General features: G+C 44.7%; 1 protein-coding gene across 4 annotated transcripts in view; it reads left to right on the forward strand.

Moving 5' to 3' along the window:
* Window positions 1–15,997, forward strand: part of Atrnl1 (attractin like 1) — a 522,384-nt gene extending 506,387 nt beyond the window's left edge. For all 4 annotated transcript variants that reach the window (XM_006527049.3, XM_011247244.1, NM_181415.4 and 1 more), the window contains one exon: window positions 13,747–15,997. In XM_006527049.3, the coding sequence (XP_006527112.1) occupies window positions 13,747–13,770 (24 nt within the window). In that variant the 3' untranslated portion in view covers window positions 13,771–15,997. The remainder of the gene's footprint in view (window positions 1–13,746) is intronic.
* Window positions 15,998–18,351: the final 2,354 nt, after the last annotated feature.

Consider the following 18,351-nt stretch of genomic DNA (forward strand, 5'->3'; position numbering starts at 1 on the left):
GAGCTGGTGGAGGAGACTGGAGGTTTGGGGGATTAATATGTGCCATATTTTTGCACCCACTTTTTTAGTTTCAATCTTGGCTGTATCAACTCTCTCAAAATGTCAGCAGTGATTAGGCTACATTATGGGATAATTAATATGAACTTTTATCTCAAAGCTAATTTTGAGTAATACTGGAACAAAACATATGTCAATATGTTAAGCATGGGAAGTTGAGCAGATTGCTTTTATGTTTAAAAAAAATGCATTTTTTTCCCACTTTTCAGTTCACCTCCCTTTTCAAATGCCAATCCCATATGATAAATGTTTGAGAAAGGTTAAGTAGCCTGTAAAAGAAACAGCATTTGGAGTTGGGTGGCATGGATCTGAAAATCCTTCTGTGGAGCACAGCGAGATTCTTTCGTGATAAGACATTGATGGCTTTGGGGAGTGCAGGAGGCCTTCTCTCTAGGCCTGCACACTGAGGGTGTGGCTGACCCACCCACGGCCTAACGCTCTCTGGAACCATCGGAGAGTCTTTCAGTCTGTGGCGCATTGCTCATATTCAGTCATTTTTCTCAATCCAGTGCTTGACTGGAGGAATAAAGTCATGTGGTTTGCCCTCCCCACCCCCTCTAAGGAAGCAAACAGAAGTAAGATGTGACTACTTAGAGTGTGAGCTCTCAGGACCCTGCTTCCATTTTGATTAGAATAGTGTTAAGTGACCAGACGGAAAAACGATCATTGATATAAGTGAATCAATCACTTGTTAGCTTTTAAGAATTTCCCTTTCACGTTGTTTTGTGGGGAAATTATAAATAAAATACTCCCACTCTTCCGTTAAGCTTCGTTTTCTTAGATGCAGTGCCTCTAGAAGATAATATTAAATTCTGTCTCTTTGTTAAAATCGTCTTGCCCTCTAATTATGGGAACGCATCCACCACTGTGCCAGCGTCAGAGGCAGCTGGGTGGTGAACTGGCCCCTTGCCCAGACCTGGGAGCAAGCCTAATTTGAAAACCCTTTACAGAGCACAACTGAGCCCACAGCTCTCATCGACCGCTGATCGTGAGCGCTTTCCTTTACTGACCCGAGAGTGTTCTTCTAATCCAGTGCCAGCTGAGGCAATCACCAAAGTAGGTAGATGGCATCCAAGGTGAATCTGCCTCATAAAGAGGGCAGACCGGGCCGAATCTCCCACAGGCGACATTTGGGTGCCCTCCTCTTCCCGGCCAGAGCTCTGTAAGGACTTCGGGCACCAAGATGCCAGCCTCCTCCCAACACTTAACTCATGTATTGATTCCCTGTGAGGAACCTGTGGCAGGCAAAGTGCCTCTCCTGCAGGGGGCGCTTGCGAGTAACAGCATGTCCCCAGCAGGGACCCTGAACCCCCATGCCCGAGAACTCACTTCATGCCTGGAGATACCTAGGGATACACTGGGCAGCGTTTATCCCTCTGGATATCAGAAAGTTCCAGATCAAAGCCAGATCCTCTGTGATTTACAACTTGAAAGTTCCCATCAATGCTGACTCTGTGACACCTCTCGATTTATAGTTGCCCAAAGGCCACCTTTATTGTCCTCAAGACAAAGCACAAGAAAATGGCGCTTTTCTTTCCATCAGAAGGGTCAAGGTTTATGGGAGATACACAGCCTGACGCTCAAAACTGCTTCAGGGAGTGGAAGTTTCATTTCCCCATGCTCCGTGAGACTGAAGGTCAGTCATCCTGTGGAGTTACCAGGAGAGCTCAGACTAGGTCCTCAGAGCGGCCCAGGCATCCGAACCAGGCTTACAAATCGATTTTGAGAAACGGCCAGGCTTACAAATCGACTTTGAGGAATGGATGGCCCGGCTCGGCTTCTCTCAAGCAAAGGTTTGTCAGTTACCTAAAGACCCCTCAGTTTTTGTTAAAAGTACCCTTGGCCTTTAATTTATCTGGAATAACTTTTGGTAAGGTCTAAGCTCTAAGATTTATAATGACATTAATGGGAAAAATCATGATTTCCTGTAATGACCTCCCTCCCATTTCCACCAAATGCCAGAAGTGAGGATTTGACCTGAGTTCAGTTAGAGGCCACAAGTTTGCTTTACTAACCCAGTTTATTAAAAATAATATTTAGACTATATAGATAGCCATGTGTGGTTTCATCTGTCTTAATGTGGCAGTCTTTTAAAAATCTGGTGAGGTACCTCACAAATGCTGTCTGGCTATAGTGTGCTTGTCTTAGGGTTTCCACTGCTGTAAAGAGACATGGTGACCAAGCCAAATCCTATAAGTAACATTTAATCGGGGCTAGCTTCACTGCAGAAGGACCTGAGAGTACGTCTTATTCTGAAGTCAAACGGGAGAAGACCGGCTCCCCCTCCCCCCACCTGTGGCTAGGGGGAGGGTCTCCAAGCCCACCACCACAGTGACACACTTCCTCCAACAAGGCCACGCCTCCTAATAGTGCCACTCCCTGGGCTACGCATATATAAACCACCACAGTTGAGGTCACCCCCACACCATCTGGACTTTCAGCCTCGAGTCGAAATCGTAGACGAGTCTGTGAGCTGAACCGGTTCTACAGAAAACATCTGTATAGGCTCTAACTTTTTGTACAAACCTCTGAGAGAGGGAACAGGAAACAGAGCCCGCGTGGGATTGCCAGGGGCCAGCGTTGGTTTATAAATCAGTGGGGGGGGGGGGCTCCAGGGATATTCAGCGAGAGCCCTTGCTAGGGCTTTGACAGCAGTCCAGTTGTGGCAGCTGTTTCTGGTTTCTGTCAATCTTGCACACACAGCCACACACTGAAACCTGTTCAACTGTGATATGGACCTAAAGACGGAGCCAGAAGCTCGGTCTGCAGCCCTCCCTGCCTGAGTGAAGCCTGCCTGGTCCTTGGGGTCATCATCAGGAAGCACAGTGGCCCTTCCAGATCATCACCCCCAGGGCACCCCCACTGACAGCCTGAGCCACAGCCATGTCGATGCTGCGTCCTTCTTCCATTCCCACCCCACGCTCGGTAGCATCCGGAAACCGAGATCTGCAATGGCAGATCACCTCCCTAGCAGCACCCAGCTCTGTGACGCTGTCTTCTCTCCCTTCACTGTTTACTGTCTATCTATGTAACAGAAAATCTGGGACACAAAAGTGTACCATCCTCATAGTCAACTTATTCCCAATCAAATAAATGTAAAGAATCAGACACCCAAACTAGAAGAGCAAGCAACAAAACAAAACCAACAAAGCCCCCCAAAGAGAGACCCAGCTAGTTCCTTGACTCGATGTCTGGCTGAGACCTAAGCACTAGTTCAGAACACATGCAGTAGCTCCAGCTGGATCCTGACTTACAGTCCTGGTTCTTAACTAACAAGACCAAATGCTCACTTCTGGACAAATCCTTGAACCCACCAGTCCCTCGACTTCCCTGTGTCCCTGTGTCCACATGATAGCACGTGTGAGGGGGAGAGGACAGTGTCTGGAGCCTTTTGCCAGTAACCTCCTGAAGAAAGCGAGCTGGAGTCATACATGAGAAGAGGCAGCAGTAACCTCAGAACCGACCCGAACTCTCTCCCAAAAGAAATGCTGCCAGGGAGCCTCCGAGTGGTAAGCCAAGGAACAGATTGGAAGCCACAAACTCAGCTGGTTAGAGTTGCCATGGGACGTGGGGGTTCCTTACCACCAACAGAATCAAGTCCCACGGGGCTGTAATGGCCACTGTGGACCAGTCCTTAGGGAGCCCGTGACCACCCTGTCCCTGCCTCTCTGGTGTTCCAGTCCTCTGGGCTGCCAGACTCCTCATCACATCCTCCTCCTCCTCCTCCTCCTCCTCCACTCCTTGCCATGGCCTCCTCTCCTCAGTGCAGAGTGTCTCACTCCCCAGACCTGCCTCTGGCCCAGCCCAGGAGCACAGGAAGCTGTACTTGCCAGTGACAGTGTAAGATCATCTCCTGCCCAGTGTGATACCAGGGGCCAGACCCATCCCACCCTCTGTCCTGTTCCTGCCTGCAGGTGTCTGTCCTCGGATCAACTGTTTGACTAATTCAAAGATGAGGGCCGCTTCTCTCTCCACTGCTCAGTCTTGACATCAACTAGTCTCACTGGCTCAGATTTTGACACTAAACAACAAGAGGTGGTGTTGCTCTCCATACCAAGTCTTCAGGCCGACTCACACAAACAACCCCTTCTACACCTGTACTTCTCACCAGACAAGCCCCTGAGATGTCCCCAGGTCACTGTATCTAGGCCACACAGCCTAGCTGATTCTCTTCTATCATATGTTCTCCACAGTGTTGGGATGCATAGACATCCAGGCTAGAAAGCCAGGAGTCATCTCTGGGTCCTCACAGGTATCCCTCTAGAATCCTGACCCATCTCATGCTCAGCACTGCTGCTCCCTCTCCGACTTAATGAAAATAGCCACTCCCCTGCTCCCGTGTACCCTCCATGCCTCACAGTGACTTAAGGCATCCCGAAGCTCTTTCCAGCTGGCAAATTAAAAACATGTGTGAAACAGTTAGCACACCCGGGAGCTCTTGCATTGTTGCCCCAGCTGAGAACAACCAGCTACCGTACATTGCCTGTGCCACACCCTCTATGCACATCAATCAACTTGACGTGTACTCCTATTTTCATTGATACACTGATTGGGTACTGTCCTGGGGCAATGCCTGGTTTATTACAAGCTTTTGACCAATGGCAGCAGAGTGTTGTTTTGTGCCTTGTGTTGTGGCTGTTGTTACCCTTGACATTAATGAGTGCCTCTGACCACACTGATTTCACATCGCTATGAGTGTTTGTTTTGTTCTTCTCTTTTGGCTCAAAATCCTGCAGTTGATGCCTATTTTGAAGCTATATATTTTCTTCTTTTGCCCACAAAGTGAACAGAGCCAGAGCCCCATGATCAGGGCCAGGGTGATCGGGTCCCTGCACCCCACCAGCTGTGCGGACTGAACAAGTCACTTCCACACTTGCGCTTCTTGGGCCATCTGTTTAAACTGGAATAAAAATAGCTGCATGACCCACTTCAGCAGAATGGTCTTGAGGAGCATCACGGAGACTGGGCGAGAAACCGTGCTTATCTAAGAGACTGCGAGTTAATCATTGGCCCCATGTGAAATAAGTGACAAGAATCTAAGCAATGCGTTCTCCATGGGATGCCAATGGTGTGTCATTATCAGTAATCTCGGCTATTCTCATGCTCCCTAATGCAGGGGCACACTCACTAATGCACGGGCACACTCACTAATGCATGGGCACACTCACTAATGCATGGGCACACTCACTAAGGCAGGAACACACCCACTAAGGCAGGGACACACTCACTAATGTATGGGCACACTCACTAATGTATGAGCACACTCACTAATGCACTAGTACACTCACTAATGCACGGGCACACTCACTAATGTATAGGCACACTCACTAATGCATGGGCACACTCACTAATGCATAGGCACACTCACTAATACATGGGCACACTCACTAATGCAGGGACATACTCCCTAAAGCAGGGGCACACTCACTAATACACTAGCACACTCACTAATGCATGGACAGTGCAAACATGTCACACAAGCCTCACAAGCACTGTCACTGACTGCTCTCAAGAGGGTCCATCCATGAGAACTGAGTTCCGTACCAGGTCACTCATGCAGTCTCAGTAGGTGCTGTCTGTGAGCCTTCCAGTCTGCCTTTCTGCGTCCTCCCCCTTATCTGACATCCCAACTCAGAATCATACTTGGTTTTGAATGCATGCATGCATGAATGAATGAATGAACGAATGAATGAATACTACCAAAAGACAGCATCACAATTCTATAATTCCAGTGCTTTCTCTGTTCCTTGCTATTTGCCTTGAGACTTTTCATATGAAAGTGATGGTGATGGTGGTGGTAATGATGGTGATGGTGATGACTGACATTTCTCTTATTTTGGAGACAATATCATTTTCTCCTTATCTTTCCCCCTCCAAATCCCTATATACCCCTCTTTACTCCCTTTCAAATTATTCATGTACTCCTTTATTTAACTGTTGTTGCATGCACGTATGTATATATACATACATCTCACTATATAGCACCTGCCCAGTCTGTTTAATGTTACTTGTATTTATGTTTTCATAGCTGACTAGTTGGTATTGGAGAACCAATATGTTCTTCCCTGGGGGGGACTGTTTCTCCCACTCAGCATTCCTTAGCTGCCTGCTGCTCTTTGTGGAGGGTTGAGGCGCTGTGGTCTTCCTACATCCACTTTGGTCCATCTACCGTTGTTCTTGTTCAGCTCGTGTTTATGCCGTTGTGTTGGTGTAGCTGCATGGGCATAGCTTCTAACACAGACACAGTCTCACAGCAAACTCCCTGACCTCCACCTCTTACAACCTTGCTGTTCCCTCTTCCAAAACCTGCCTGTCTTGGGTGCTGAAGTGTTTTGTAGATGTGTCCATTGGGACTGGGCTCCACAGCTCTGTGTTTCGATTGGCTGTGGTTTTCTGTAGTGGCCTCCTTCTGTTGCAAAGAGAAGTTTCTGTGATGAGGGGTGAGGACTACACGCCTGTGGGTACAGCTTGCAAAACATCCTTGCACACATAGTTTCATTTGGTTGAGAAATACTAAAATACAACTTCTCTACACAATGCATAGTCAAACACAGTCGAATGTTGCCATTTTTTTTTTTTTAGTTTCTCAGCTAGTGATAAACACTTTGAAATTCAGGATGACTAGTCTTAAAATGAAGGATATTATGGATTAGGATTGTTATTTTGTTTGGGATCTTAGTCTAATTTGTTTTGAGACAGAATATTATTATGTAGGCTAGACTGACTTAAACCTCACGGTCTTCCTGCCTCGGCTCACAAAGGGCTGCACAGAAGAAGGGAATCTCAACTGAGTTCCAGATTTACTTCCGAGTTTAGAAAGCTGGTATGGTGCGGTAAAGACTGGGTTTTGTACATGTCATGACTCTAAAAATAAAAATTATATAAAAGAACCAAGTAAAATTTCCTACAGTATAATTAAATTCAGAACCGATGAGATACAGAGGAAGCCGCACTTGCTAAACATCATGGGAATTCACTTTAAATCATGATTTGAGAGAGTACATTCCAGCCAATGAGGGATCAGATCCTACGAAGTCCAGGGTATGCCCAGCAGTGCTACAGAATACTGGATAAGCCGTCCATGGGATTTGCAGCATTACGGTTTCAATAATTAAACACAATGTCTATAAATGAAATTATACAATCTTATCATGTGTTAAAGGCCAAACAAAATTTTATAAACAGAATACAAAGATCACTTAAACACTTGCATCTGTGGGGGTCAGTCATTTTTAGTAAGTGAAAGGAAACATTTCTTTAAGCCCTCAGACAAGTATTACGGATCCATTTGTCATTCCAGTGTCTGGAGCACTTGAAGTATTGCAGTTTTTATTCAACAATGTAACCTTTGGAGTTTTGCCTAATAATGACTTCACTGGTGCTAGCCTTCCAAAAGATAGATTAAAATGGAAATGCATATTTTCTAATTATGCACCCAGCCATGTCCGAATATTGGCAAGCTGGGCCGTGCTGAATGTCCAATGGAGCCTGCACGATGGCAAGAGAGTGTGTGACATCCAAGTTTCCCAAAGTCACTTTCTTAATCATGTGAAGGATCGCCCAGGCTCTGAGCACAAGTATGGAGCTATATAGAAATCAGAAGGAAAACATTTAAACATCCCAGCATGGTATTTCCATTTAAATCTGATTACAGTGAAATAAAACTGTAGCCATTAAAGGTTTAGAAGAACTACAAATACAAGCAGTAAAAGAAGACAGATAGTAAATGAGGTACTAAAACATTTCAGCGGGGCACACAGTTTATAGCACTCGTTCCGTCTTCCTGAAGCAGACTGCGCAATTCACTACAGACCCTGCACCGTTCTCTGAACTCCACTTAAACCTGCAATTAACCTTTCACGCCTAATGAAGCTGTTTTCCTGGAAAATTAAAATATATGGTGGCGCTCACTCTTACACAGACCTGGGAGGAAAGCACTTCAAAATGAACGGCTCTTTCAAGGCTTCTGTGCAAATGCGAAACGGAAGTGCGACGGAAGTGCGACGTCTATGTGCGAGGCTGGAACCCTCCTTCCAAGGCAGTTCCACTTGACGTGCAATATTTTATTACTGTACCTATTAATTGTTTTGCATAATTGTAGAGAAGCATGCATCAGTAGCTTTATGATCAGACTGTTCCTGCCAGAGCCTCCTGCTACCCCTCAGTCCCACCGGGGAAGACCAGGGTTTTACAAACAATAACTAAACTCCTGATGTCACCCTCGTGCTCAGAGACGATGCATTTGCCAGTTGAGGGTTGATTATTGGCTATTTATGCTCCATTCCCTTCCGGGCGTGTTTGCACAAACTTACAGAGAGGTGAAGTTCTCAAATTTTAGGAAGCAAGTATAGTTGGGATCACAGCTAAGTGTAACCTTAGCACACATTTCTACCCACTCATCAAATAGCCGTGGTAACTTTTGGCAACCAATACTGTGACTGCTAAGCCAAGCCCATTTACTGAGGGAAATTCTGATGAAGGCTTCCACTTTCTTCAAAGCTCATTCCTGCCTGGGTGACCCAGGGCAACACTGGAAACACCAGGAGGTCATGGGAGGCAGGGGGAAACAGAAGAAAGGCATTCTTACATACCTGGATTCAACTTGGAATATATATTATCCATCACAGGGTTGGGTGTTTAAGAATTAGAAGTACAAAGAGCTAAGGCTTACAGTAAATATTTAAACCCTAGCATTTTTATTGAATCTATGGGTATATATTGATGTACATTCTGCTAGCCCGCAGTGTTGGCATGTCACCATGACATGGTAAATGAAATTCCTTTAGACCGCCAGTCTAAAATAATGAATCGTTCCCACAGTTAATTGTATTGCCTTGATAACAAGGAACTATCGGAGGCCTAGAGAACACAAGAAGTGGATTTCATCGGATGACTTGTGTGACGTTTTGAAAAATGATCCTCTGGGCGGGGGTGGGGGATGGGGTGGGGATCTGATTTTAATAGAACTCTAGTGGCAATCAGCATGTGCCACTACACAGGATCTGATGGCACACTTCCTCCCCTGGTCATTTCAGGAAAGGCTCTAACAGGAGAAGCCCCTGGCTCTCCACACTGGACAACAGTCAGCACAGCAGGGGACCGCTCAGAAGCTGTGTATCTGCCTCGTTTGTTCCTCTCTCTCTCTCTCTCTCTCTCTCTCTCTCTCTCTCTCTCTCTCTCTCTCTCTCTCTCTCTCTCTCTCCACGGTCATTGTGGATCTGAAACCACAATCTGCAGCATGAAGACTAGCGAACGCTATTTATTTCCAGAGCTCACCATTGGAAGGGAATGAGCCACCTTTGGTCAAATCCTTGCCATCAGGCTGTGGAGGGGGAGGCTTTCAGAGGACAAGCGAACGTTGTTGTGTCTGGATTGCAGAGTGCTGAGTTATGGGAGCTGTAAACAGGTTAACAGTGTAAACAGTAACAGTGTAAACAACAGGTAACAGTGTAAACAACAGGTAGCAGTGTAAACAGGTAACAGTGTGGGGTCCTGTGCAGCTGGTTAGGGTGAGCTTTTCCTTTTTCCAGTTGTCTTGTGCTATAGCTGAAGACAGGACTTAGGTAGGCTGCCTTGCTACTCCTTAAACTCTAAGGGACTGGAAGGATATAGTCACTTGCTGACTTTGTGAGCAGTCTGGCATGTTGCACACTGGCATCTTGGGCTGCTCCTTGAAGCCCATAGGCTGTTTTCTGAACCAGGCATGTTGCACACTGGCATCTTGGGCTGCTCCTTGAAGCCCATAGGCTGTTTTCTGAACCAGCAGCTGATGATGGCGGCCTGGACTGTTTTGATTTAGCGCCTGGATATTGTCGTCATATTCAGCCTGTGCCCTAGCATGCATTAGGGGACAAGGCAGAGATAACACCCTTCCCTTAAAAGCTACTAAATTGGCTCTTTTCTTTGTCATTTAATAAAAGCAGATTCCTTTAAATAACAAAGAATGCCAAGGCCTAACGCTAGAGATTAGGCCTCCCCAGAGGCTACATGTGTTCCCTACAAAATTTGGGAAGATTGGGCCTGTTTCCATCTTCCTCACATTTGCAGGCAGGTAGGATGAAGAGTTGCCATCCCCGGGGTTGTTCTGGTGATAAAAAGTTTACCATACATCAGAGTGGAAGAAATGCACAATTAGAAATAAAACCCCTACATCTGACATTCAAGATGCACAAACATACACAATTATTATGATCTTTGCACTGTTCATTATTATGAAATTATGAGCTCCTGATGGGCCACTAACCATGAAATCTGGTAAGGGATCCATGCTTAACTCTGAATGAAAGTATCATTTAACCTATACAAAGCATAAAAGTGACCCTGGGTATCCTCTATAACTACGCAGGGTAGACACTCAAATACTCTATCCAAGGACTCCCAAGGTTTCCAGCATGCTTGGTGCAGTTCATACAGAGCCTAAACACAGCCCATTGTTCATTCTCATAAGAAAACACAAAAAGCTGTCAAGTTAAAAGTTAAGCATGACTTTCAATTTTATTTGTATATTAACAGAAAGGTGGTATATGGTTTTTCAGTTCATTGTGTTCCCACGATTCGGGATCCTGGATCAACAGGGAATGCTGTGAGAGACACTGCTTTAATTAGGCTTTGGACATCATATACCCCCACATACAAAGACACATGAATTGGCAGAGAATTTTCTATCCTGGCATTAGAAGCTTTTTAACCTTATCCCTGGCACCACATCTGCTATGAGGAACAACATCTGGAGCTTCATGTAAGAGCTCTGGCATGACCTCATATTTGGATATAGTAATAAAGTGGTCTCTGACCAGAGTAAAAGAGTCATATATTATTCCTTATATTTTGGCTGTCTCTGAAGGAGTTGGTGCCAGGGGTGACCTAGCAGGAAGTTGTAAATTATGAGAGAAGTATGCCAGGAGACCTGAGGAAAGTTGAGATCTGCTCCATCTGAACTTTCAGTGAGCAAAACCAAAGGCTATGCTTTTTAAAAATTAAACTAAAGCCCTTTACATCCCCGAGTTAGAGAAATAAAGTATTGACTGTGAGTAAACCCTACAACACAACCCATGGCACTGCACGAGTTCATGTGTGCTTGTTAAGTGTGAGCCAGTATTATCTGTACAAGTTTCAGGGTGATACGAAGATTCTGAAAGGTGGTTGCCGTGAGTTGTAATTTCTTCTCTGTCCAACCATAGCTGCTCCTCCATCAGCACCTACTGCCACCAAATGTCCTTGAGTTTATTTCCCTTCCAAACAGAACATGTCTCGTCAGGAGCTCACTACACTCCTTCTCTGACTCTGCTTCTCTGTGCAGAGAAGCCCATTCATCTCTCTGCATTGTTCAACATCTTAAGCTGGGGAATCAGGTCCTCTGGTCATATTCCCATGCTCAGCTTTGAGATTTGCATATTCAGGTGGGTTGTCAAAGACTACCAAAATCTACGTTGAGAGGACCCAGTGTGCCAAGGACCAGCCTCTGCTTGGAGAGGGGTTCTGAGAGAAGGGGTGTTTGGGGGCAGTGAAACAAATGAAGCGAAATCAAATCATGGGTCCATGCTGACAGCCTGTGCTCTGCTCGAAATGACTCCCTAGACAGCTCTCTGTAGAAAGATTTCTGCTCAAGACAGCTCTCTATAGAGGCAGCTCTCCCATGCTAGAAAAAAATTCTCAAAGCTCTCTGGATAGCACATGAGTTTTCTGACCAAAGTCAGAAAAGCTGCTACAAAGAAATTCTTGGATTTTTCCAACCAAGTCAGAAATCCTCTTAGAAAAATTCTAAAAGTAATTCTTGGGTTTTCCAATCAAAATCAGAAAGCCAGGAAAAATTCTAAAAGGGCAATGTTAGCTCTCCAAACAGTTCTCTCTAGATAGCTGCAAGAAAACACTCTAAAAGAGCTATGTTAGCTCTCCAAGCAATTCTCAGGACTTCCAGCCAAGGTCAGAAATTGTGTTAGAAAAAATTCTAAAAGAGTTGTGTTCACTCTCCATGGATTTTCCAATCCAGAAATCTCCAGACAGCTCAGCTCTTGCTAAAAAAATATTATATAAAGAACTGTCATCCCTCCCTGATAGCTCACCTCTCACAGAACAAAAGCCCAGTCTTTTATTTACACATCAATTCAGTCATTTACTCCAGGTTCCCTCTTCACCATCCCACAAATCATGACCTTAGCCCCTGATTTTTAGACAGCAAGTACTTTAAAAAAAATTGCAAATAAATTTAGAGATCTGCCTGCCTTTGTAATACAATAAACATAGTTGGGATCCCATCCCGAGATTACCAATCTGACCATGCCTGGACCTAAATTTAAATTCCCTTTGTCCCAGGTTGACCTTAAACTCAGGAATTTGCCTGCCTTGGCACCTTTCTGACAGGCTGGCTCATAGTGCAGTTACCTCTGTTTTTCTAGGTATGTGAAGGCCCTCATATAACTCATATTGCACCTTTATATTTTGCACGGTGAGAAATTGTATATTTTTGAACTCATGTTTTCAGAGTTCTTTCTCACAGCCTTAAGGGCTGTCCTGAAGGTCTCAGTATTTACCTGTTTGCTGAGGCATTAGCCACATTCTCACCTCCCAGACTCGGCTGTCTCTGATTATCATGGAGTAATTGGCAGATAGGACATTCCTCAAAGGAGGAAAAATCAAGTAATAGATACAAATAAGCCTTCTGCCTACAGCAACCTTTGGCTCTCATGGAGGCCCATGTCCTGCTGGCTCTGTTCCAGGGGTAGGAACCATGTCATGCTGTCCCTTACATGGACAAGGAGGACTCAGCATCCACTTCTGATGAAGGCCTTCTAATGGATGACCGTCCATAGGACCTCCTTTGTCCCATGGTTTTTTATTGACATTTTATTTTCTATTCAGAAAGCCTTGAGGTCTGTTCCTGCCAGATTGTATCTGGAACCTATGTAGAATAAATTGATGCAGGCGAATAGGGTGATTCAATATTATCTTGTATGGGATAATATCCAAAACAAAGCTATTCCTTGGGAAGCAACCCCTGAAGATGCCCACGAGGATGTAAGGACTGGATCAGCTCACTTCAAGTCCATTCTCTAAGACTTTGGGGTCCTTCTGTCAGGTCTTAAACAAGGCTAAGCAGCCCAGCTCTGAGGCAAAGATGAGAATTTTAGAGTTCCTTTTGCTTTACTCGAGAATTATAGGACTCTACAGAAATAAAGCGCAGTGCTTGCCAGGAAGAGAGAATGATAATTTAGTCCTGCACAGGAAAGTTTGGGGGCAAGACAAGCAATATATTCAACATTGCGGCAGCTACACAGTATGCACTGGTGGAAAGCCACAGACCTCAAGTGGTAATCTTGTATTAATGTTCACTTTTTCCAGAAACTTAACTGAGAACTTCTTTTGAAAGGCGCATCTAATGAGTTTTGTTTATAGAGGTAAAATCAAAATAGCAACCTTGGAGCTTCCTATTCCATCCAGAACAAACCTGCGTTCAAACATAAATAAGGCAAGAACTGGTGTGCTCAGCTGGCTGCCATGTTTACTGGGCTCTGACTTGGTAGCGCAGTGTTTAACTAGTTTTCTTGTTGTTCTTCTGTGTGCTGTTCACTGCTAGATCATCAGTAAGGATGTAAGCATTTCATGCTGGACGTGTTAACATCACCCAAAGCCACCTCCATCCACCCCGGATATGTCTGTGCGCGTCTAAATACCTTTCTTCTTTCTTTCCAGGCCTTGCTATCGCCAGTGCCCTGATAGACATCTCACAGCAGAAGCCTTCTGATAATAAAGACAAGACTTCTGGAGTCCGCAATCGGAAGCACCTCTCCACACGTCAAGGAACTTGTGTCTGAGAATGGGAACCAGCTCTGTACTATGTGTCGGTTTACTTCACAAATTGCTTCCGTTAAAGCTGCTCTGCGGCCTTGGGTCTCACAGAGGATAATGTCCTATGATCCAGGGCCAGGTACAGTTCCCTCTAAGTGGACAATGTCCCAAGAGGCCAGAGACTGCCAGTGAGGTTTTTTTTTAAGTAACAGTATTGAGGGTCACAGTGATAAAGTCAGTTTTTATGGCTCTCTTAGGATGAGAGCTAACATAACTTAGTATGAAAAAAGATGTATATTGTTTCTTAATGCAGATGGAAATATGTAATTCATATAAATCAACTGTTTATATCCCAAGACTTTAAAGAAAGACATTTTATAATGCTTGAATGATGAGAAATGTACAGTTTTCTGCCTCGTTAGCAAAGTTAGGACATTGGCATCAGAGTAGAAAAAGAACAAGTCCTGGCAGCTGTGATTGCCATTTTGTCTCCTTATAAACAGGAAAGCAAGGTTGTAGGTCACGTGTTTAAATTCTCCATGTGACCACACAGTCTCCAGAGTCAATTTGAGAATGTAACAGTGTTAAACTAATGGGAGTGTAGAGCGTTGTGTCAGGAAGTTGGTCAGTATTCTGAGCATGGGAGAGACACTCCAGAAGCGACAGGCATGGAGGAGGCTGCCTGGCAATCAGTGTCCCCTCCTTCCAGCTCGATAGCCTGAAGAGCCAAACCTGCCATTCAATAGCAGAGCTTCTGGTCCACTCCATGATGCTTTGGTGCCCCGAGTCGCCGTGCCGGGCCAGAGTGGTTCCTCTGAGTCTTCACAAGAGTGGTCATTTTCTTCCAGCTTCTGTCTGTTTGCCACTTCTTACTCACAAGTGTTACGAAATGTATTTTAAGTAACATTTTCCAAGTTCCCTGCTACCAACCTCTTCCTGTAGAATGCAAGCGGACAAGAGCCGGGTCCAGCAAGCCTCAGCAAGATCCCTATCTGCAACACAGTCACATGGTGCTGTGAGGAGACTGAATTCTAAAGACAAGTTCATTGATGGCCACATCCAAAACATCTCTAATGGCACAAAGCCCCGGATAAGAACAGAGAGGGAAACCAAACGTGGTAGCTATCAATGGAACAGTGAGAGCTACCTAACATTAGCAGCAGCTCGATAACGCTCAAGAAGTCTGGAGCGGCCCTGGCTGACTTCAGGGTGACCGTTGGAGACACAAGAACAATGTACAAGAGTCCTGAAGCTGCTGCATTCTCTGTAGTTTTGTTTAACACGAAAGTCATTCCACCTAATCAGTGTTAAGTACAGTATACATTCTTCTCATGTTCTTTGGAATTCAGGAAGGTAACGACACTTTACAGTCTATGCCTAGTTACTGCATGCCATGGTTGTACAGTCACAGAATATGACCCTATTGCAATATTGAATATTTATTTCAAATGCCATGTATACATAGCTTAATTTGATGAGGATAGAGTGTACTATGTAAGAGAAATGACCACAGACTATGTAGTTGCATCTTATAAGGCATAGTTAGGTTGCATCTCACCATGACTGTCTTATTTTGATAACTAGCCTTTTGGATATAGCTTATATTCCTTATGTTGGCATGATAGTTCTACTCTATTTTCCATGCACTCAAAAATCAGATGAATTTGTAGAATAGTTTTAGTAATTTTCTCTACAGCCTGTGGGGTTAGGGTTGGGGAGGGGGCGGAGGTTGTTGGTACTTCCCAGGATATATTCTCTCAGAAAACTAATTGAGCCGAATTTGTGAATGTCTCCTAAAAACAATCAAGTAATTTGATCAGCTTCTTTTGGACACTTTACATGTTGATTTCCCCATGAAATTGGCAGCATTGGTCCTGTAAAGAAATAGTTATTGAAAAATGAAAGAGTTGCGCAGTTTGTTTAATTGCCAACGAGGAAGGTAGACCAGACCTGTGGAGGGGCTGTCAGGCCTCATCCACTGTGAATCCCCCAGGTTCTTAAAACTTTAAAATTTTTGAATTTTAGATAATTATGGAATTAATGCAATGTCACACACTACTGTTAACTCTGTGGCCAATTATGCAATATATTCTCAGCTTATAAAGCTTTTTACTGGAAATAAAATTCTTCACCCCCGGGTGAAGTGAACCAAAAACCACCTCGTTCTCTGTGTCTTCCTCCTCCCACTGCACATCCTAAATGCAGATCTTTTTAAAACAAAGCTAGAAGTTCAAATGATTGGTTCTCTTGAAAACCTTTTTAATGGAATTCTGAACACTTCAGCATAGAATGACTCAGGAAGGAAGTTCAGCATGTAAGATCTCACTCGGCCAAGAATGCACACTTTCAGTTGGCTGGAATGGAGTTTTAAAATTAACTTGGGAACATAATTTGGGCAACAAGAAAAGTCCTGGTGAAAGCATAGTGTGCTTGTGTTTATGAGTTGTTTTGGTAAATTTTAAAGAGTTAAGATGCTCAGAATTGCTTTGAGGGAGTAGAAAGCTAAGTTAGTGATAAGCACAGAAAAGTGATCTATACTGTAGTGTATTGTTAGTGTGCATGCATGTGTTAGTGTATGTGTGTGTACGTGTATGAGTGTGAGAGTGCACATGTTTGAGAATAGAGTATGCATGCATGTACATGCACATGTGTGTATGCATGTACATGTATGTGAGAGTGTGTGTACATGCACTTGTGTGTGCATGAGTGTGAGAGTGTGTGTGAGAGTATTGTGTACATGCACTTAAGTGTGCATGAGTGTGAGAGTGTGTGTGAGAGTATTGTGTACGTGCACGTGTGTGTGTGTGTGTGTGTGTGTGTGTGTGTGTGTGTGTGTGTGCCTATCTGTATGTGTGCATGAGCCAGAAGTTGACTTCAGGGGTCTTCCTCAATCTTCATTTACTTGATGTGATCAAACTTGATTTGTGAGACAGGATCTCTCACAGCATGGAGGCTGCTGGTTTCCGGAGGTTAGCTGGCAAGCCTCAGGGATCTTCTGGTCTGTCTCCCCAGGCGACTCCGAAGGATTGAACACGGGTCCTCAAGCTTGCATGGCAGCACACACTGAGCCACCTCCCAGACCTTTCTGCCCTGTTGTATTCGATAGAAAACATTAGTTAGAACATCTGTACAATCAATCCTGGCTGTGCTTTCCCACATCTCGTCTTCATTGGGTGTTAATGAGTCAGAGGTGCCTATGTAGCGGTCATGGCCCCTGCCATGGGATAATTTAGAGAGTGTCTGCCAGGATGTGTGTGTGCCAGGGGAAGTTTTGAAGACCCAAGCCTAACGTCAAGGGAGGAATGCTTCCCACTGCAGAGTTGTTGACATCCTCAGAGATGGTTGGTCTAATCACAGGGCGGCCCAGCTGGCTCTTTCCTCCCACTTGATATATTTGTGGCTCCATCTAGTAATTTCACACACCTTTTCAAGTCAAGTATATTTGTTCAAAAACAAAACAAAACAAAAACATCCTGTGCTTCTGGAATTTGGAGATTTCTAACCCGGCCTGACACTTGGAGCAACAGGACTCTGGTTCTATGGCTCAGTGGAGCCTTTCTCAGAGGACTCCTTGAGGACATCTAAACAGAGTCACAGTGACAAAGTCACAAACAGAGCAAGGAGGGACAAAGCCAGAGGTCACCCACAGAGGGGGTTGTTCTGAGGGCTTTTTCTCAGCACCCACAGAACTACTGAAGGGGGTTTTATGTTAAAAAGCTTCAGTAAGTGAGAACTCATCAGAATTCACCTGGGTGCACTTTTCCTTGCAAAACCCACTTACAGCTTCCCAAGAGTGAGCTCAGGACTTAGTTGATCATAGATGCTCCAGTGAGAGCATCTTCCCATCTTCAGACTGGAGGGCAGGGTAGCCTGCCTGCTCAGTAGCTGCCCAGCAGCTCTTCCCCATGCAGAGGGACAGCCTGCCCTGGGATCTGCTGCCGCTGGCATCTGCAGTTCATTCCACAGGGTTCTTTAAATAATTCATCTCTCTAATTCCAAATGCTTTGCATAAGTTTTCAAGGAACTCAGGCTGGCTAGGTGCTCAGCGGTGGTTTCTAGCTGTCCACAGTTAACGTTTTAGCTTTACCCAAATTCTTAAATTAAGAAATATGACTGTAACTATGTCTTATGTGCATTCACATATGGGTGTGCAGGCCTGTGTTAAAAGTTTATTGTGTAAAATTTTAAATCTGCCTTTAAAACGTATATTCCAGAATATGATCTGCAATTAATCAGAACATCAGTTGATAAGATTAAAAAAAAAATTGGCTTCTCCCTGCTCCATCACCAAATACAGGGTTTTATGTGTTGGAGGTTGGGAGGTCTGTTTTGTTTGTTTTTCCAAAGTCTTCCTTATAACCCAGGCTGGCTTCAAACCTGCAATTCTCCGGCCTCCTGAGTGTTGAGATCACAGGTTAGCACCACTATGCCGGTCGTTACTCCCGCTGTTATTATTATTATCATCATGTTGACCTTCCCAAGATCACACGGCAAAGAGCACTGCTCAGA

This window comes from Mus musculus, chromosome 19, assembly GCF_000001635.26.
Source record: "Mus musculus strain C57BL/6J chromosome 19, GRCm38.p6 C57BL/6J".
NCBI classification, from domain to species: Eukaryota; Metazoa; Chordata; class Mammalia; order Rodentia; family Muridae; genus Mus; species Mus musculus.